This window comes from Schistocerca piceifrons, chromosome 5, assembly GCF_021461385.2.
Source record: "Schistocerca piceifrons isolate TAMUIC-IGC-003096 chromosome 5, iqSchPice1.1, whole genome shotgun sequence".
In the NCBI taxonomy this organism is placed as follows: domain Eukaryota; kingdom Metazoa; phylum Arthropoda; class Insecta; order Orthoptera; family Acrididae; genus Schistocerca; species Schistocerca piceifrons.
In genome coordinates this window covers 370,458,790-370,475,560 of record NC_060142.1, presented here as the reverse complement: position 1 = coordinate 370,475,560, position 16,771 = coordinate 370,458,790, and the positions used below count along the sequence as shown (strand labels likewise).

General features: G+C 42.4%; 1 protein-coding gene across 1 annotated transcript; it reads left to right on the top strand.

Moving 5' to 3' along the window:
* Positions 1-4,494: 4,494 nt before the first annotated feature.
* On the top strand, positions 4,495-8,863 carry LOC124798194 (putative beta-carotene-binding protein). Its single transcript, XM_047261491.1, has 6 exons — positions 4,495-4,599; positions 6,076-6,186; positions 7,010-7,160; positions 7,282-7,418; positions 7,693-7,845; positions 8,595-8,863. Exons 1-6 carry the CDS (start codon positions 4,539-4,541, stop codon positions 8,792-8,794), a joined length of 813 nt encoding a protein of 270 aa, XP_047117447.1. The 5' UTR covers positions 4,495-4,538; the 3' UTR covers positions 8,795-8,863.
* Positions 8,864-16,771: the final 7,908 nt, after the last annotated feature.

Here is a 16,771-nt window from a genome sequence, read left to right as displayed (position 1 = left end):
GCCCAGCGACACTCTCTACAATTGTGCGCTGCGTGACCAAACCGTCGACAAATTGAACATTCTACAGGTACAAAGTTCGTGCATGGCTCCCCATGTCCCATTAAATTGCCCACAGTACATCTGACTGGTACCAAGTACGTTTCTCAACTGTTTCCCTTAAACTCAGATAAATCTGCTGTTTCCGCAAGTCTCACAAAGTGCACGCCCAACAAAGAACGTGCATCCATAATTATTAACAAAAATCGCCTCATGCACTTACCACAAGGCTGCGTAGAGTCGACAGTTCTGACCGCAACTCTGTGGTGTCAGTCCGGCAGTGGCGGTGTCGACGACTCCAGACACCAGATCAGCAGGCCAGCACTGTAGTGGGCGGTTCGAACACTTCTTATACGATATCCGTAGGCGGTGGGCACAAGACTTCTGACACCAAATCAGTAGGCACCCCGGTGGTCCCGTTCGCCTACGGTGGAATGGAAGCAGAGGGGTGACCTCTCCAGTCGACAGGATGTTAGGAAATGACTGTGCACAAGTCAGAAACGTCAAAGAAACATTATTAATTCATGACACCTTTATTCCTGCTGAGTACAATGTGGCCTCATAACACAAGCTGGCTGAGCTGGGTGATATCAACGACCTTCACCGAGTCCTCGCTGACTCGGAGCGATGACACCAGCACCGGGCTGCATCAATCTTGGCTAGCGCATCGCCACGTGCTGTGACATAGCGGTGTAATGCCCTTACTTCGGCCGCGCGTGGGTGGCGGCGTCCGCCTGGCCGGCCAGCTCGGCGGTGGACAGCAGGCTCCTGTGCTTAGGAGGCTCCGGATTGGAACTCCGGCGCTGTCGGCATGAGAAGCGTTCTCGTAGTGCAGAGTGTACTCTATCCCACCACGTCTTCTTCCCTGCTGCTGGTGGCTCGTCCGCGGTGAACAGGCGAAAGGGGCTGCAGTACCCCAGCATCGTCGGCTCACCTGGTTGTGACGGCGGATGCACAGGGCATAGGCCCTGCACGATCTCGACGACGGCTCACTGATGTGGTCAGCATTGATGGCGAGCGAGTCTGCTGCGATGTCTGCTAATCCTGGGTTGATGATTGAGAGTGGTAGCAGAGAGGACCAGAGGTGGTACTGTCCCGTCACGTCTGCAGCTGGATGGGCCGCCCTTACTGCAACATCTCCTTAATAAAGATTAACATGTCGATCACCGAACTGAGCGCTACGCAGCGACCCAGTACACATATAACTGCAAGTCTAACTGCGAGTGCCTTGTTGCTATCAAAGCTGGCGTATTTAAAGGAAGCACGAGCGACATGCTGCCGTCATGCTCGTTTGTAATGAACGCATTCGTTCCACTTATACTGCTGATTTACCTGTCGTACTCACCCATAAGGTGTTCTTGTGACAGAGTTACATGTTGTTAAGTCAGACTTATGCGAAGTTATGCAATGCAATACGGCTGACGCTATACCTCTGTCTTACACTCTACGAAGTCTCCGTCTAACACAAACCCGCATCCTGAGGAATTCTCTCTCGCCGGTTGTGTGTAACCAGGCCACTGCCCCAGCGTGATGAGACATTCCGATACATGTGCAATCCTTTTACCTCTTGGCTAACCTACTGCCTCTGGCTCTTGCCATAGGCAACGAAATTTTGACAGTATTCCATGTTTCCAACTCCTTACTATTCCGCAACACTACACTTCTAAAATACTCTGTTGCTGTATTCCTAAGTAAGGGCTTGTGATTGTTTGACTTTGTAAAATGAGTGTGTCATACGAAAAGAGGCGTTTAGCTTTATTGAATTTACTTCATCAGCATGTGGAGTAACAAAGCTCATTATTCCTTCCGGAGAAGACAAATATAAAAGTGTTGGAACCTAGCTCAAAGGTTGCTATAAACCTATATTTCATTCTTTAGCTTTTCCAAGTTTCTGTGACTTTTCGTTACGCCAAAGTCTGTCATCCGCCTTATGTATGATCGAGCGTATACGATCATCCCATACGCATGTGCACAAGCTGTTACATACAGTTATTTATGTTGTCACTGACTGCAACTGGAAATTATCCGTGTCCTTCATTTCAAATGTCGCAGTAAAAATTAGATTATAGATACAGTACGATATAGCACAATTTCTGCAGACTACAAATTCATCGCCTCCGAAATAATATCTAACCAGCTAATACAAGTAATATGTCGCACGATCTATAGCAGCAAAAGGTTTTTATTTCTTCTGCGCATGAAATTTGAACGCAGACGGCACTGGATAGAAAGTATAAAGCATCAGATGTCCTAAAACTGAACAGATTCTTGTTCAGAGGGACGGTGAAGTTGAACTCTGTGACATCTAAGTTTGCTCGAAAGTGTAGATTCCGAACTCATTCGGCAGACAGATTATTTACTCTAATATCCATCCTCACCAACCGTAGCTCGACTCTGTCCTTACATGGACAGATTCGGTACTGAGAAAGATAGACCACCAGATGTCAAATGTGTTCCCTGTGGAGAATGCCATCTATTGAAGGGCAGGATTAGCTATAAATTGGTAATGGTGGTGAGGAATAACTTCTTGCCTTTTGTAATAACCACGTAGTCCACATACTATCTGAGAGTCTCATGGAGAAAGTGTCGTATAACATTCGTGTGGACTACTTACTATCCTCACTCGACCATCGATGTAATGTAATTGGCAGAATCGGTCTAAAATGGTATCACCCAGTTCAACAAAGATGACACTGTGCCAAACAGTAAATGATAGTATGGTTACTTTTAAATTTTCTGCTCCATCCTTGCCCAACAGAAGCTTACTCGTCGTCTGTAACAATCTCAGCACCCACTGGAAAGTCAGCTCCAATCATTCCTTTAGTGTATCTGTATATTTCACAACACGCAAATCTATGTACAGGAATGAGACACTTCTCACATCAGAGCAAGTATGGACCCAGTCTTACACTCCACTGTTGCCTACTCCAGATATTATGGTTAAAGACCTGGCTAGCGTCTGACCTACGTGTTTTGTCGATAGGCCATGGACGCTCACGTTTAGACGCTTATGACTAATCTAGCAGGCATTTGGTCACCTACGACAATTATCAGTCTATGTCCACGGTATTTCTTATATACATCCCACATCGCAGGATGTAATCATCACCTGGCCCACGACTAATCGTTTCCATAGAGGATAGAAGTCATATTGCTCTCCTGATTAAAATGTATTGCACTTCAAGGCTCAGGAAACAAAGAAAATCTCAAAATGAATGCGGGCGGAAGGTATTTACTCGAAAAACTGGTAAACGACCGCATTTTGGTGGGCTATTTGAGGTGTAGCAGTAGTCATACGTAATAATGTAGTTCTGATTTGCTAAGAGCATGCAGAACCATGGTGCATACTTTTGGAATTTACGTCTGGTATTTAAAACTTGCCAACGAGGTGGACTTCTTTTAGACTTTCGAGTACTGAAGTTTTTTTTTAGGTGAACTATCATGTCAGTTCTGCGAAACTGTACGCAAATTAAAAAAAAGACGGATACATAAATGTGCTAAACGTATAAATTTATGGTAAACTGGATGTAAATCGCTTGGCAATAAAATGTGTGTGACAAATTAGAAAGCGAAAATGATTCGTTAATACTTCACTTCAGTCCTTTCGCTTACAAAAAAATTAACAGTCTCTGTTTTTCTGTTTGTTGTTGCCTTATTGAAAAGAAATGAACCCCTGCAGTTATGACAAAATATTTACGTAAATGTGTACAACAACTTACCAAACTTTATATAAAATTTTTCTGAGAATCGTACCGGATCATAACGGTACAAAAACTATACATTTTTTAAATTAAGATGTGGTACGATAGTCAAATAACTTTTATGCCAGTTGACTTTAGTTGGGGAAGATTACGAAAATGTGTAAGAAATATGATGTATCAATTGTAAATAAGGTAAAGTTTCTGTTGTAAAAGAAACCAGTAAGACAGGTTATGATAATTACTGGCAGAGACAAATGGGCATATAGGCGTAAATACGACTCAACAAATTATAGTAATTAATTTTGTTTTTTAATAACACGCATTTATACGTTTTAAACGAACATATGGTCTATTATGAAATCCCAACATCTAATAATATGTTACTTGATGGTAATTTCGGCTCTTGTTGTATTTTAAGCGTGCTGCTCTAAATACTGATTCGTTATTCTAGAAAATTTATCAGTGCTTCTTCGGGTTAAACAATGGATTTCAAATTTTACCTCGGATTTCGTCAGTGAGATGCATTTTCAATAGCGGTAAAATCTCACTAATTCGCGCTGCACGTATACGAGTTCCCGGGAAGGGAGCGACATTTGTATACTTCGTACCTCGGCATCCTTGGTTTGTGCCCCAGGACCGACTTCACGTAGTGCAACATGTTACGCAACTACTGACGGCGTCGGCACTATGAAGTACCGTCGTCTTCGCAGAGGGACGCGGAGGGAGCAGCAAGTGCGGCGCAAACCCCTATATAAAGGCCGGACGGCGAGCTCTCGGCAGCTCTGGCAGCACGCAGCCACCATGCAGCTCGCCGCCGTTCTCGCCCTGCTCGTCGTCGCTGCAGTCGACGCCCGAATTGGTGGTAAGCCGGCGCTCACGCCTGTCTAGCCTCTGGGGTTCTTAACAAATAATCCGAAATCTTCCTCGCCATTCTATTTCTCGTTCAATGCTACAAATCTGTATTTGATCTTATGGTAGAAATAGGTTATTACCCTGAAAGTTCTATTCATACTCACGAAGTTATTTTTCCAAATAACGTTCAAAACCAACCCATATCGTTCTTGTGAAGTAATGAGTGCTGTCCACAAGGGATCTCAGATCTATTCCATATTCCTAGATTTCAAAAAGGCTTTTAATACCGTTCCTCACAAGTGACTATAAATCAAATTGCGTGCATATAGAGTATCGTCTCAGTTTGTGACTTCATTCGTGATTTCCTCTTAGAGATATCGCAGTTAGTAGTGACAGACGGTAAATCATCGAGTAGAGCAGAAGCGATATATGGTGTTCCGCAAGGTAGTATTATAGGCCGTCTGCTGTTCCTGATTTATATAAATGATCTAGGTAATAATCTGAGCAGCCCCCTTAGATTGTTTGCAACATAGATAATGTTGTGGGGAAAACGAAACAAAGAAAGAGCTTTGATGGCAGAACACTTAGAAGATGCGACAAACTTACTAAAGAGACAGCCTACATTACACTTGTCCGTTCTGTGCTGGAATACTGCTGCCCGGTATGGGATCTTTACCAGGTAGGATTGACGGAGGACATCGAAAACGTGCGAAGAAGGACAGCTCGTTTCGTGTTATCGCGCTAATTGGGGTAAGAGTGTCACTTATACGATAAGCGATTTCGGGTGGCAGTCACTGAAACAAAGGCGGTAGTCTTTGCGGCGACAACTATTTACGAAATTTCGATCTCCAACTTTCTCTTCCGATTGCGAAAATATTTTGTTGACACCCACCTACGTAGGGAGAAATGATCATCATAATAAAATAAGAGAAATCAGAGCTCCAACGGAAAGATTTATATGTTCCTTTTTCCCATGGAATTGTAGAGAAGTAGTTTGAAAATGGTTCGATGAACCCTCTGCAAGGCACTTAATTGTGATTTCCAGAGTAACCATGCAGATATAGATGTAGATTGAACGAAGCAACAGCAGAAAACTAAAGAGCTTTGAATGCGCTCCTAAGATCTTCACTCACTTTCAGACACATTTATGCACGTGGACATCGATTGAAAAGAATAGAGGTATGAAAGGTGCCGTTGTCAATAAGATCCTGATGTCGCGCTAGAGATATTAAGAAACGTGATCATTAGCTGATCAGAAGGTATTTTTCTTTTCTCTGTTTGTGTCTTACTGACAAGGAGACTGCAAATGTTTAATGATAGGTTACGAATAATCGCCCCCTATCTGCAGATAATGAGAGTGCGCTTACCGAAACGACGCACGTTCCCAGCACCTGATTCGAAACATATATTAAAGAATACAACGTGTGCTAATGCTCAAGGTAATCTCCACGATAATTAATGCCTTGTTCTGGTGCTTTTCCCTCAGATGACCCGTCGCCCAGCGGCCTGGGAGTGAGGACGTGCCCCGATAACGAGCCTGACGTCGTGACCTGCCGCCGGAACGCCCTGCAGTCGGCGCTCTCCCTCTTGGCAGGCGGTAAGTACTAACATAAGACCTCACCACACCGTACAGCTAAACGCCAGGCACTTTTCAACGTCAGTACAGTCTTGTAAACTGTGTGATACTCCAGACTTCCTTGGTATGAAGGGGAAGGGCTAATATCTGAATCTGAAATTACGTATAGTGAATTTAAAACGTATTGTGTGTACTTCCATTTCTATCATACTCTGAAGCAAATTTAAATTTTCCCATCCTTACTCTCTGACCTGAACTGAATTGCTTTCCGTCCATGCTTTCCTTTTCCCTGATAAATCTTTCGTTCACTATTATCTCTGAAAGTTGTGTCATCATTGTATGAAAAACACGATGTATTAGAAATCAGTCTCTGGCTTCTGGAACTAAAATTTCAGCATAGATATTTACCATAATTCATTAAATATATAGGCCAGATAATATGCAGAAAAACACAAGGCACAAGGATATTAAGGTGTTTATAAGACGGTGAAGATATGCGTACAATAAAAAGAAAAGAAGTAAAACTACATAACATGAAGAATGACTTACAAATACAGCTATTCCAAAAAGCCATCTTCAAAACTCATTCCAGGGAATACTGGAATAACATGGTTATCGAATCTGGCCATTTCATCTTATGCCACGTAATGATTTCCGCTTTGCAGAAATGTGTCTCAACGTAAACTGCAGATGGACGTCAGCTATCGCATAAATATTATCCTCGTATTTCCCTTTACACATCTTTGTGACCACTTTACTTATCACGATTTGCGAGATTCGCAGCAAATGGTGCCTCGGTTCATAATAACCGTTTAAAGCTTCTGAGGCGTCGTCTCGTCCACAGGTCTACCCAGCATCGGGGCGAAACCCATCGACCCACTGACGCAGATCCCACCCCTGATTCTGAAGGCCGACACGCCTCTCCTCAGGCTCAATTTCAAGCTGGACGACATCGTCATGATTGGTCACGCACGCAGCGTCCTCGACGACTTGCAGTGAGTCCCGGCACGTTACATTAAGAAATAATCACGATATTTATCATTTTAAAATCTGATCTATCACTCGCCAGAAGTTTTCCTGTTTGACGTTTTAAAAAATGTATTCCTGTTTTGCCAGAGTGGACGTGGAGAACCACACCATTCATGTTGTTACTCACACCCCTGGTGCCTTGGTGATGGAAGGCATCTACACTCTCGATGAAGAAATTAAGGGCATTCCTATGAGAGGCAACGGCCGATTCAAACTTACAATGAGTAAGTATTCCGTGACTAACAGTAACTGATCCTTTGGTTTTTATATGCGTGTGGTAATAATCTATAGACTTGTAAGGAAAGAGAGATGAAAACAAAAATCAAATAGTTCTAAGTAAAACTGAATGCGCAGCGTTTCTTTCTGTGTTATAAAAGGGAGTTTATTAAAATTGCAACATAAAGTCACATTGCCTCATAGTGCAGCTGTAAGTTCATTGTAAATAATTGGCTCACAAGCGATTACTCTTTCTTATGATTTATTTCTTCTCCCTTTCAGTTGACTCTACAGCAGACGTAACTTACAAGGGACACCCTGTCACTCGACGCAACGGCGAGACTTATCTGCAACTGGACTCCGCCAAGACGAAGTACACCTACGGCAAGACTTCCTATAAGCTCACTGGCCTGTTCGGAGGCTTCCCTCCTCTTGGTATGTCACACACGCACACTTAAAATGGTGTTTCACAAAACCCAATAAATATATCGACAACATGCTGCTTACATATCAACGTATATAAGACGCTTCAATCATCTCTGGTACACTGTGGAGTCGTAGTATTTTTTATTTAACCTCATACGTTTGTCCCAAATCTACACTCCACGTAACAAGCGCGATGACTACCTGAAACTACGGTAGTACTTAATCACATTATCGTGCTTTCTCCTTCTTTATGACACTTGTTTCAGTTTTTAAGGCACAAATTCACGTCAGTGTTTACTTGTGACGATATTATCGCCTACTTTACACACAAATCTCATTAGCCATACAAGTTTACAGTATGAAAGTTCTTTCCTGATGTGATGCCATCCAGAGTGATATTAACAAATAACATCTACTTGGGAATGAGTCTTTCCTCTTACACTTGGCTGAATCCAACTTAACCGTAATAAAACCCGCTAGAAATCTTGTGATTCGAACAAGTTGTAACTCCTGTTCCTGTGAACTGTTCTTTGGCATAGCAAACCATTTATTTGAACTTTTTCTCTGCTTGTATATATTTTGTTTCCTCCTTTTGTTTCCGTGCACACCTTAGAGTACTAGAAGCTCTGCTATTTTTAAGTAATCCCAGTAACTGATCTCCTTACACATCCAGAATTTCAATGTGTCTGGCGTCTACACGTGAGGTGCTGACGGCTTTCATACCGCACACTAAAAGCAGACTATCCTCACACTTGCAGAGGCTGCAGGCAACGCCCTGATCAACGCGATGACGTCGCCCATCGTAGAGCGCGAGATGCTGGGCCCCATGGAGGACTGGATGGAGCAGGTGTACAAGCAGCAGGCGCAGTACGTCTTCGACACCGTTCCGTACAACAAGCTATTCCCGGAGAGCGTGAAAACTATTACAAAGAATTCCTTTTTTCTCAGTTTTAAGTAAATGTTTTCTAATTTATAATGTGTATATAGTCAGTAATATTATTTCTCCGAATAAAGAATTTTATTAGAAGTTCTTCAGTTACTTTTTTTAAAATTCTGAACTGACATCAGTTTCCAAGAACAAATACTAAATCATCTACCTTTTCCATTACGCTGGATACATATAACGCCACTAAATGATGATCCGTAACAGGATGACTGACAGAACTTTAGCTTGGTCAGTTACTGAGTCTCAACTACACCGCAGTGATCAGATACATTATTGTAACACTGAATAAAGCAAAAATTCTTTATTATGTAAGCAAAATGTATGACTGTTCTCCGTATATATTACTACATGACTCTCGCTTTCTCGCCATGTCACAGTGCATTTCCTGACTCTTAGGAAATTCAAGATAGCGCTCAAGAAGCAAGTTGTGAGTTATTGGGTGCAAAAGCAGAGCGAATAAGTTAAGCATCGAACGTCAGCCTTATGAATATCGGAACGCTGAGCACATCAGTCTACTGAATGAAGGAAATACCTCACTTAGCAATGGAGAAAATCAGCCCTAACTTGCTCAAAGAAACTAGGAAGCATCCAAGTCGTTGTTTACCAAATTCACAGAAACCATCGCAAGCTAAAGTCGTGATGACTGGACTGGAATAAATCTTTCCTATTAACCACTAAACAAAATTTATCAGTAGCATGAAAGAGGGTGACTAATTTGGATATTTAATCTATCTTTCACATAAGCAAATTACAAAAAGTTGAAATGCTTAGATCTTCAGACAAGAGACCATTCAAAAGTGAAATAACTTTTAATATTTAAATTAATATACTGAAGCTCTGAGTTTTCTGTTAGGTTATATTATTATATGCCTTCGAGTAACACAAAGAGAAGTTGAATGAGCATGAATAACAGAACACACGTAAGATAAACATTCAAAGCTGATTACTAAACAATGACATACAATTAAAAATTAAAAACAAATCTTTCCAACCATGTGTTCATCCAATCTTCATCTTAGATACTGGTCTAAGGTAGATCTCCAGGTGAAGGTTTCGTGCAAGTATCTGCATCAGAACTATGGTAACTAATGTCATTGAATCTGTTTACTGTAGTCTAGCAATGGTATCCTTAGAACATCCCCCCCCCCCCCCCTCAGCCCACCATTACACTTGCTTAAACAACCAATTTGAAAATTCCGTCGTGCCTCAGGATAGATCCCATCAACTTATAAATTTATCCCGTCGCATTGTGCAATGAAGTTTCTCAGGCCCAACTCAATTCGGCATCATTTAATTAGTTTTTGAACGTAAGCATACGTTCATGACAATTCTTCTGCAGCATCACATTTCTAAATGCCTATGTAATCGTCGTTTCTCCCTAGAGTTTATCATCCACATTTCGCTTCCATTGAGACTAAAATCCACACAGACACTTTCGTAAAATACTTATTAAGGCTTTACAATTACATTAACTAACTCATTATATTTCCTCAACACTCCTTTCTATTGCCAGTTGGAGTTTTATGAGTTACTTCTGAGATTATTGGTTAGTGTACCGACCAAACATTCGTCTACAGATTTTTACGTTTCGTAGTAAGGTGAATATTTGAAAGTTCATAGATGTCCGTATTGATGATAATTTAAGCTGGAAAAATATCTTTCTGGAACTCTCTAAACAACTTACCACAGTCACATTTGCACTTGAAACCAATGCTAATCTTCTTGTGAGGCAAATCAATAACAGACGTGTTGTGCATAATTTCATTTGATAACATCCTCCTTTCCTAAAGAACCTGCTGGAAGGATAATACGTAGTGCTCATCCAGGAGCATCTCGTACGTGTCTGTTTTACTAGTTAGGCAAACTGACTACTCCTTCATAGTACACTTACTCTGTCATGAAGTTTGTTGCATGTGATCCTTTGCAGTTCAAAACGGACAATGATGTACATAATTATAATACGAGAAGAAAAAAACAAAATTCGTTATGCCACTTTAAGGTTATCACTAAAAGGGTGCATCACATGCTGCAACTAAAATCTTTTATCCACAACCCAGTGATCTGATAGACAGCGTTTTGTATTTTGAAAACAAATTGAGAAGGTTTGTCCGTGACAAATCCTTCTTTTCATGCATTAATTTCAACAGATGGTATGTACGAATTACTAACTCACATTCATATGTCCTTTTATTAGGCAAAAGTCCCTCGTAAATGATAGTATGTAAGCGCATTTAAAAATATTTTCTTATGTGAATATTAAATGACTCCTTCCACATCACTGACGTTTATCCGTGAATGATCCACGAAACACGAAACCAAGTTACTAGCAGTGGCAGATAAGCGTCGGAATATCCACCATCAGCCCAATACTACATGAAGTAGCTGAAAGCAATAGTATACTGAAGAATGGAAAGACAATTGAGGTTCAGGTGATGATCGGCCTATCTTTTGGAAATGTTGGAGTAACAGAGAGGTAGTTGAGATGCTACGATTGATAATGGAAGCAAGACTTTAAAGAAATCGATACACGTTAGCATTATTCGTGGATTTAGAAGTAGCGTTTGACAATATGAAGTGATGTACGATATTCATAATTTTCAAAAAAGAAGGCGTTCAGCTACAGATAAATTTGTAACATTTTACACAGAAAATCTCTCAAGAAACATTCTACCACCCTTGCCATTAAAAGGTGACGCACTTCTCACTGACGCCAATAGAATTTGGTTTTTATCATTTGAAGCTGCGTTTCGGGATAACACCATCATGAGATCTGTGGTCTAAAACGTACAATATAAGACAGATGTTAAAAGGTGCTAATATGACCTTCACACTACATCGAGTACAAGACATGGGCGCTTGGAGTGCCATTGAGTACACAAAACGATCACCTCTGCTTCACATTGCTGGTAATATGGACACAATCAGTTACTTAATTACTGTGTTGAGGTCCGTGCCTGTGGATTATCTTCAAGGACTCCGTGACTTAATTTTTCAAAAGAAAATTGTCTCTCACGTACTAACCCAACTTCGATTCAGAGACCATTCAACCGAGGCTTCGGCCAGCACGTTCTCTAGTCTCTCACATCTCGTCACGGTTTTCCGAAAGACTGGCATCTCACCATTTACCAACCTCTATGGTAGATTTACTCTGGAATATAGTTGAGGCAGCAAGAAATGATGTACCCTCTTCCGTTATCGAAGTTCGTCCGGATGCTCAGGCAATACTGGGTGACAGAAGTGTTAGCTCTGCACATTACACTTCGCACATTTTACACACCTAATCACTCACAATATCGAATATATATTATTCATGCTACAAATTCTATGTTGTATAAGCAGATTTAGTAATACTGCATTGCTTTTATTATTCTTGGTGCTGCAATCTTGAGGGCCATGTGCGTATGTGAGTGTTGTGTCAGTATAGTTCATCTCATAAATTTCATCTTACTCTGTGGCTTTGCTGCTGCTCAGTTTAATTATATAATACCAACGTCGTCCATCGAACATCAGAATCGCTTCATCGGCATCATTTTCTCATTATTTCGACGACGTGAAAGCATTCCTAATGAGGCATATTGGTAACACCTTAACAAAAGCAAGAATATTTTTCCAATGCCGTAGAAATTATAAAGTGTCAATAGTACCACAGCGTCTCTTCTGGGTAACCAAACACTCCAACAGTACAGACTGATAAGAAAACACTGAAATTGATAAGTAACATGAAAAGATAGTAACCTGTAGTATCAGGTTAATGGTCCTCAATAAGGTACACCTGACGCAATTGGAACGGTTATATTCAAGGTAACCACACCATTCTCCTTTCCTGGGGATGCACTATACTGACCACACTTTTGCAACAAATGTCCAAGGTCAGGCAAGGGCATCCCCATCCTACCCAGGCAACTGAGGAACGTGTACATGGTACAAAACATAACCCAGTTTTGTTCACATGGTTGTCAGGTATTTCTATGACTACTATCTACCTCAGCCTATGAAATAATTATTACTACAGTGGGATACTCAGCTCCCGACTCCCACAATGCGATAATTATTGAGCTCTCGTCCACACCTCATCCATTATCAGTAGCACATTGTGCTTGGATGGTGTAAGTATTGGATCTTGTTTGTTGTAAACACACTACTAATACAAAAATTTTCGTAACAGTTCAGTAGTAAAATGGTCAATATAAAAAATCAATAATGTGACAAATTAAGATCATTCATCATCATTTTCTTGATGCCTTATTCCCGCTTCAATGAGGGGTCGGCCTTGCTACTGTTTATTTGGCAGTTGTAGAAGGTGGCCGGATGCCCTTCCTGCAGCCACCCCGAACCCCCTGGGATGGAATTAGTGTACCCCAGCTGTCTGCATCTAATGTAAGCCATAGAATAGTGGGAACGTTTTTAAAATGTCTGCAAGTCGTGTAACTGAGGCAGAACGTGGGGGCCAGCTCTGTATTCACCTAGCAGGTAGTGCAAAACCGCCTAAAAGCCACGTCCAGGCTAGGCGGCATACTGGCCTTCGTCATTAATCCTCCAGGCGCATTCAATCCCGGGCCAGCGCGCCTACCCGAGTCCAGGAAGCAACTCATTAGCGCTCTCAGCTACCTTGGCGGTTTTATATAACAAATTAAGATATGCTTTACTAATAACAGTTTCTTTTCCAGTAGAGTTTTCACAACGATTTTTTGATTCTTTATTAAAAGTAATATTTAATCCTAGCTTAAATAATGTGTTTCGCATTTAATTATTAGCTTTCTGATTGGTTTAATCGTTCTATATATAGTATTTTACATTTTACTTTTCTGTATACAATATATCCAAAACATGGACTAGCAGCAGCTGCTGAACGAAACTCGCACTTACACACCAATGTGTAGAATATTCACATGCGCACATAGGTATACATATTTCTCAAACATATTTAGTATACACTTATTCATGCATACTCATACACATCTATGACATGCAGTTCATCCAAAAATTCTACATGAACAATCACAATTTACAAATAAATAATTGCACTGCCCAACACTGAATGAGATGAATACTGTGCACAGAGTAGCGTCCTGATCCCATCCTCACACTAGAACCATATGTTGTAAAGATGCGATAGCACTGCCTTCAACTGCCGTGCAGTATGTTTCATGTGCCTTCTTAATCGAAATACTAGTTGGTACAAAGAATGAGGAGCTGCTCTAGCCTACTCGAGCAGAAACCTCCATAATATTTGAATGTGAGGGCCTTTGAGGCCACATAATACAACACCATTTTTTAAACCTCTGTGTTTTACCTGCATCTATACTGTATGCTTACATTTTTCACCAGAGCCCAACAAAGTCAACAATGACCACTTTTGGTAGTCTTATTTCACGAGGATTATCGGCAGTCTATCCAGACCTGCCGAATGCTTTGTGATTCTATCTAATTACCTCATATAAATCACAATCTGTCACTCTGTAAATAAAACTATCTCTATCCACACAAAGTAATTTGGGATAAGCAAAGTTTAGATTTGCAAACTCATAATTGAATCAGTACATGTGTAGTTTGGAGAGGTTCAGAACACACATATCGATATTAGACACGTCTCGCAACGTGCTCTGATATCTTCGCCAACGCCACTGACTGGCAGTTGGTGGAACACGTCACTTGTGCCTCCAGGACATATTACTCATCAGATTCAGGAGCCACATATGGATGTCATCTTCTACTCTAAGGATTTTCTCTTCGGACAGCTATCAGAACCCTAGAAACAATAGATAATGTGGCGTGACGTGACTGTACTCCTTCTACCGAATTTGGAATTTATTCACCTTTGTTTGCCTGTGCACATACTGGCGACTCCTGCGTTCGAATAGGAGCAGCATGTCAACATCGAAGCTGTCATGTTTTCTTTTTTATCACCGCGTTCGACGAAAGCCCTGATGTGGTGTAACAGATGGCTGGATGCAGAGAGTATATGGCTAGCCATACATTCCGTTATTTCTGAAACGTCAGTGTTGATGTAAAATCTAATATTTTTCCTTAAATCAGAGATGTTGAACTCATGCCAAACATGTGACGGTTGCTCATTCTCCTCATCAATTATGCCAGAACCTATCAGGTTACTGCAAAATGTCGTTACGTCAGGTAACTCTTTTCTGTGGTATCTCTCTATCGATTACAGGTATTCAAATGGAAGTACACTCTCTTCATCACCACCTTGAACAGCATCATCGGTGTATGTAGCTCTGGTTCTGTGCTTATACTCTTGATGCATTGCCTCAGAAAGTTTCTCAAGTGATGCTTGGATGAATAGTAGTGAAATAAGAAAGTCACTTTCAGACATAAGTCAAGCAAGTGCTCAAGAAGGAAGTGAGCATCATACTCGCTCAAATTGTGGACCAATACGGGTATGTGTTGTGACAGTAGGTACTTCAAGTTGCATGTACTATGAGCTGCTGTAGGCCTTTTCGAGTTTTCCGTCGAGAAGCCGACTCCAAATATAACTGTATTGCATTCGTGTACAATGCATTGCTAGTCAACCATGGGATGTTGTTGCGAATGATTCAAATGGTTCAAATGGCTCTGAGCACTATGGGACTTAACTTCTCAGGTTATCAATCCCCTAGAACTTAGAACTACTTAAACCTAACTAACCTAAGGACATCACACACATCCATGCCCGAGGCAGGATTCGAACCTGCGACCGTAGCGGTCACGCGGTTCCAAACTAAAGCGCTTAGAACCACACGGCCACACCGGCCGGCTGTTGCGAATGAGCTGTCACCTTCTGTCACAAATTTTTGAGCTCAGAGACCCGAAATCTTGCGGGATTAACACAGAAATTTGAATCAAATTTATTTAGGTAAGAGCATTTAGAGCATCTAACTTGATACACAACCACATACCCTCCTGGAAATGGAAAAAAGAACACATTGACACCGGTGTGTCAGACCCACCATACTTGCTCCGGACACTGCGAGAGGGCTGTACAAGCAATGATCACACGCACGGCACAGCGGACACACCAGGAACCGCGGTGTTGGCCGTCGAATGGCGCTAGCTGCGCAGCATTTGTGCACCGCCGCCGTCAGTGTCAGCCAGTTTGCCGTGGCATACGGAGCTCCATCGCAGTCTTTAACACTGGTAGCATGCCGCGACAGCGTGGACGTGAACCGTATGTGCAGTTGACGGACTTTGAGCGAGGGCGTATAGTGGGCATGCGGGAGGCCGGGTGGACGTACCGCCGAATTGCTCAACACGTGGGGCGTGAGGTCTCCATAGTACATCGATGTTGTCGCCAGTGGTCGGCGGAAGGTGCACGTACCCGTCGACCTGGGACCGGACCGCAGCGACGCACGGATGCACGCCAAGACCGTAGGATCCTACGCAGTGCCGTAGGGGACCGCACCACCACTTCCCAGCAAATTAGGGACACTGTTGCTCCTGGGGTATCGGCGAGGACCATTCGCAACCGTCTCCATGAAGCTGAGCTACGGTCCCGCACACCGTTAGGCCGTCTTCCGCTCACGCCCCAACATCGTGCAGCCCGCCTCCAGTGGTGTCGCGACAGGCGTGAATGGAGGGACGAATGGAGACCTGTCGTCTTCAGCGATGAGAGTCGCTTCTGCCTTGGTGCCAATGATGGTCGTATGCGTGTTTGGCGCCGTTCAGGTGAGCGCCACAATCAGGACTGCATACGACCGAGGCACACAGGGCCAACACCCGGCATCATGGTGTGGGAAGCGATCTCCTACACTGGCCGTACACCACTGGTGATCGTCGAGGGGACACTGAATAGTGCACGGTACATCCAAACCGTCATCGAACCCATCGTTCTACCATTCCTAGACCGGCAAGGGAACTTGCTGTTCCAACAGGACAATGCACGTCCGCATGTATCCCGTGCCACCCAACGTGCTCTAGAAGGTGTAAGTCAACTACCCTGGCCAGCAAGATCTCCGGATCTGTCCCCCATTGAGCATGTTTGGGACTGGATGAAGC

What these genes read in the sequence shown, in the direction of transcription:
- LOC124798194 (XM_047261491.1), top strand. Translation starts at nt 4,539, where the DNA reads ATGCAGCTCGCCGCCGTTCTCGCCCTGCTCGTCGTCGCTGCAGTCGAC. An exon ending in GCTCTCCCTCTTGGCAGGCG is followed by an intron (nt 6,187 to 7,009) that starts GTAAGTACTAAC and finishes TCTCGTCCACAG; the next exon opens with GTCTACCCAGCATCGGGGCG. An exon ending in CCGATTCAAACTTACAATGA is followed by an intron (nt 7,419 to 7,692) that starts GTAAGTATTCCG and finishes TCTCCCTTTCAG; the next exon opens with TTGACTCTACAGCAGACGTA.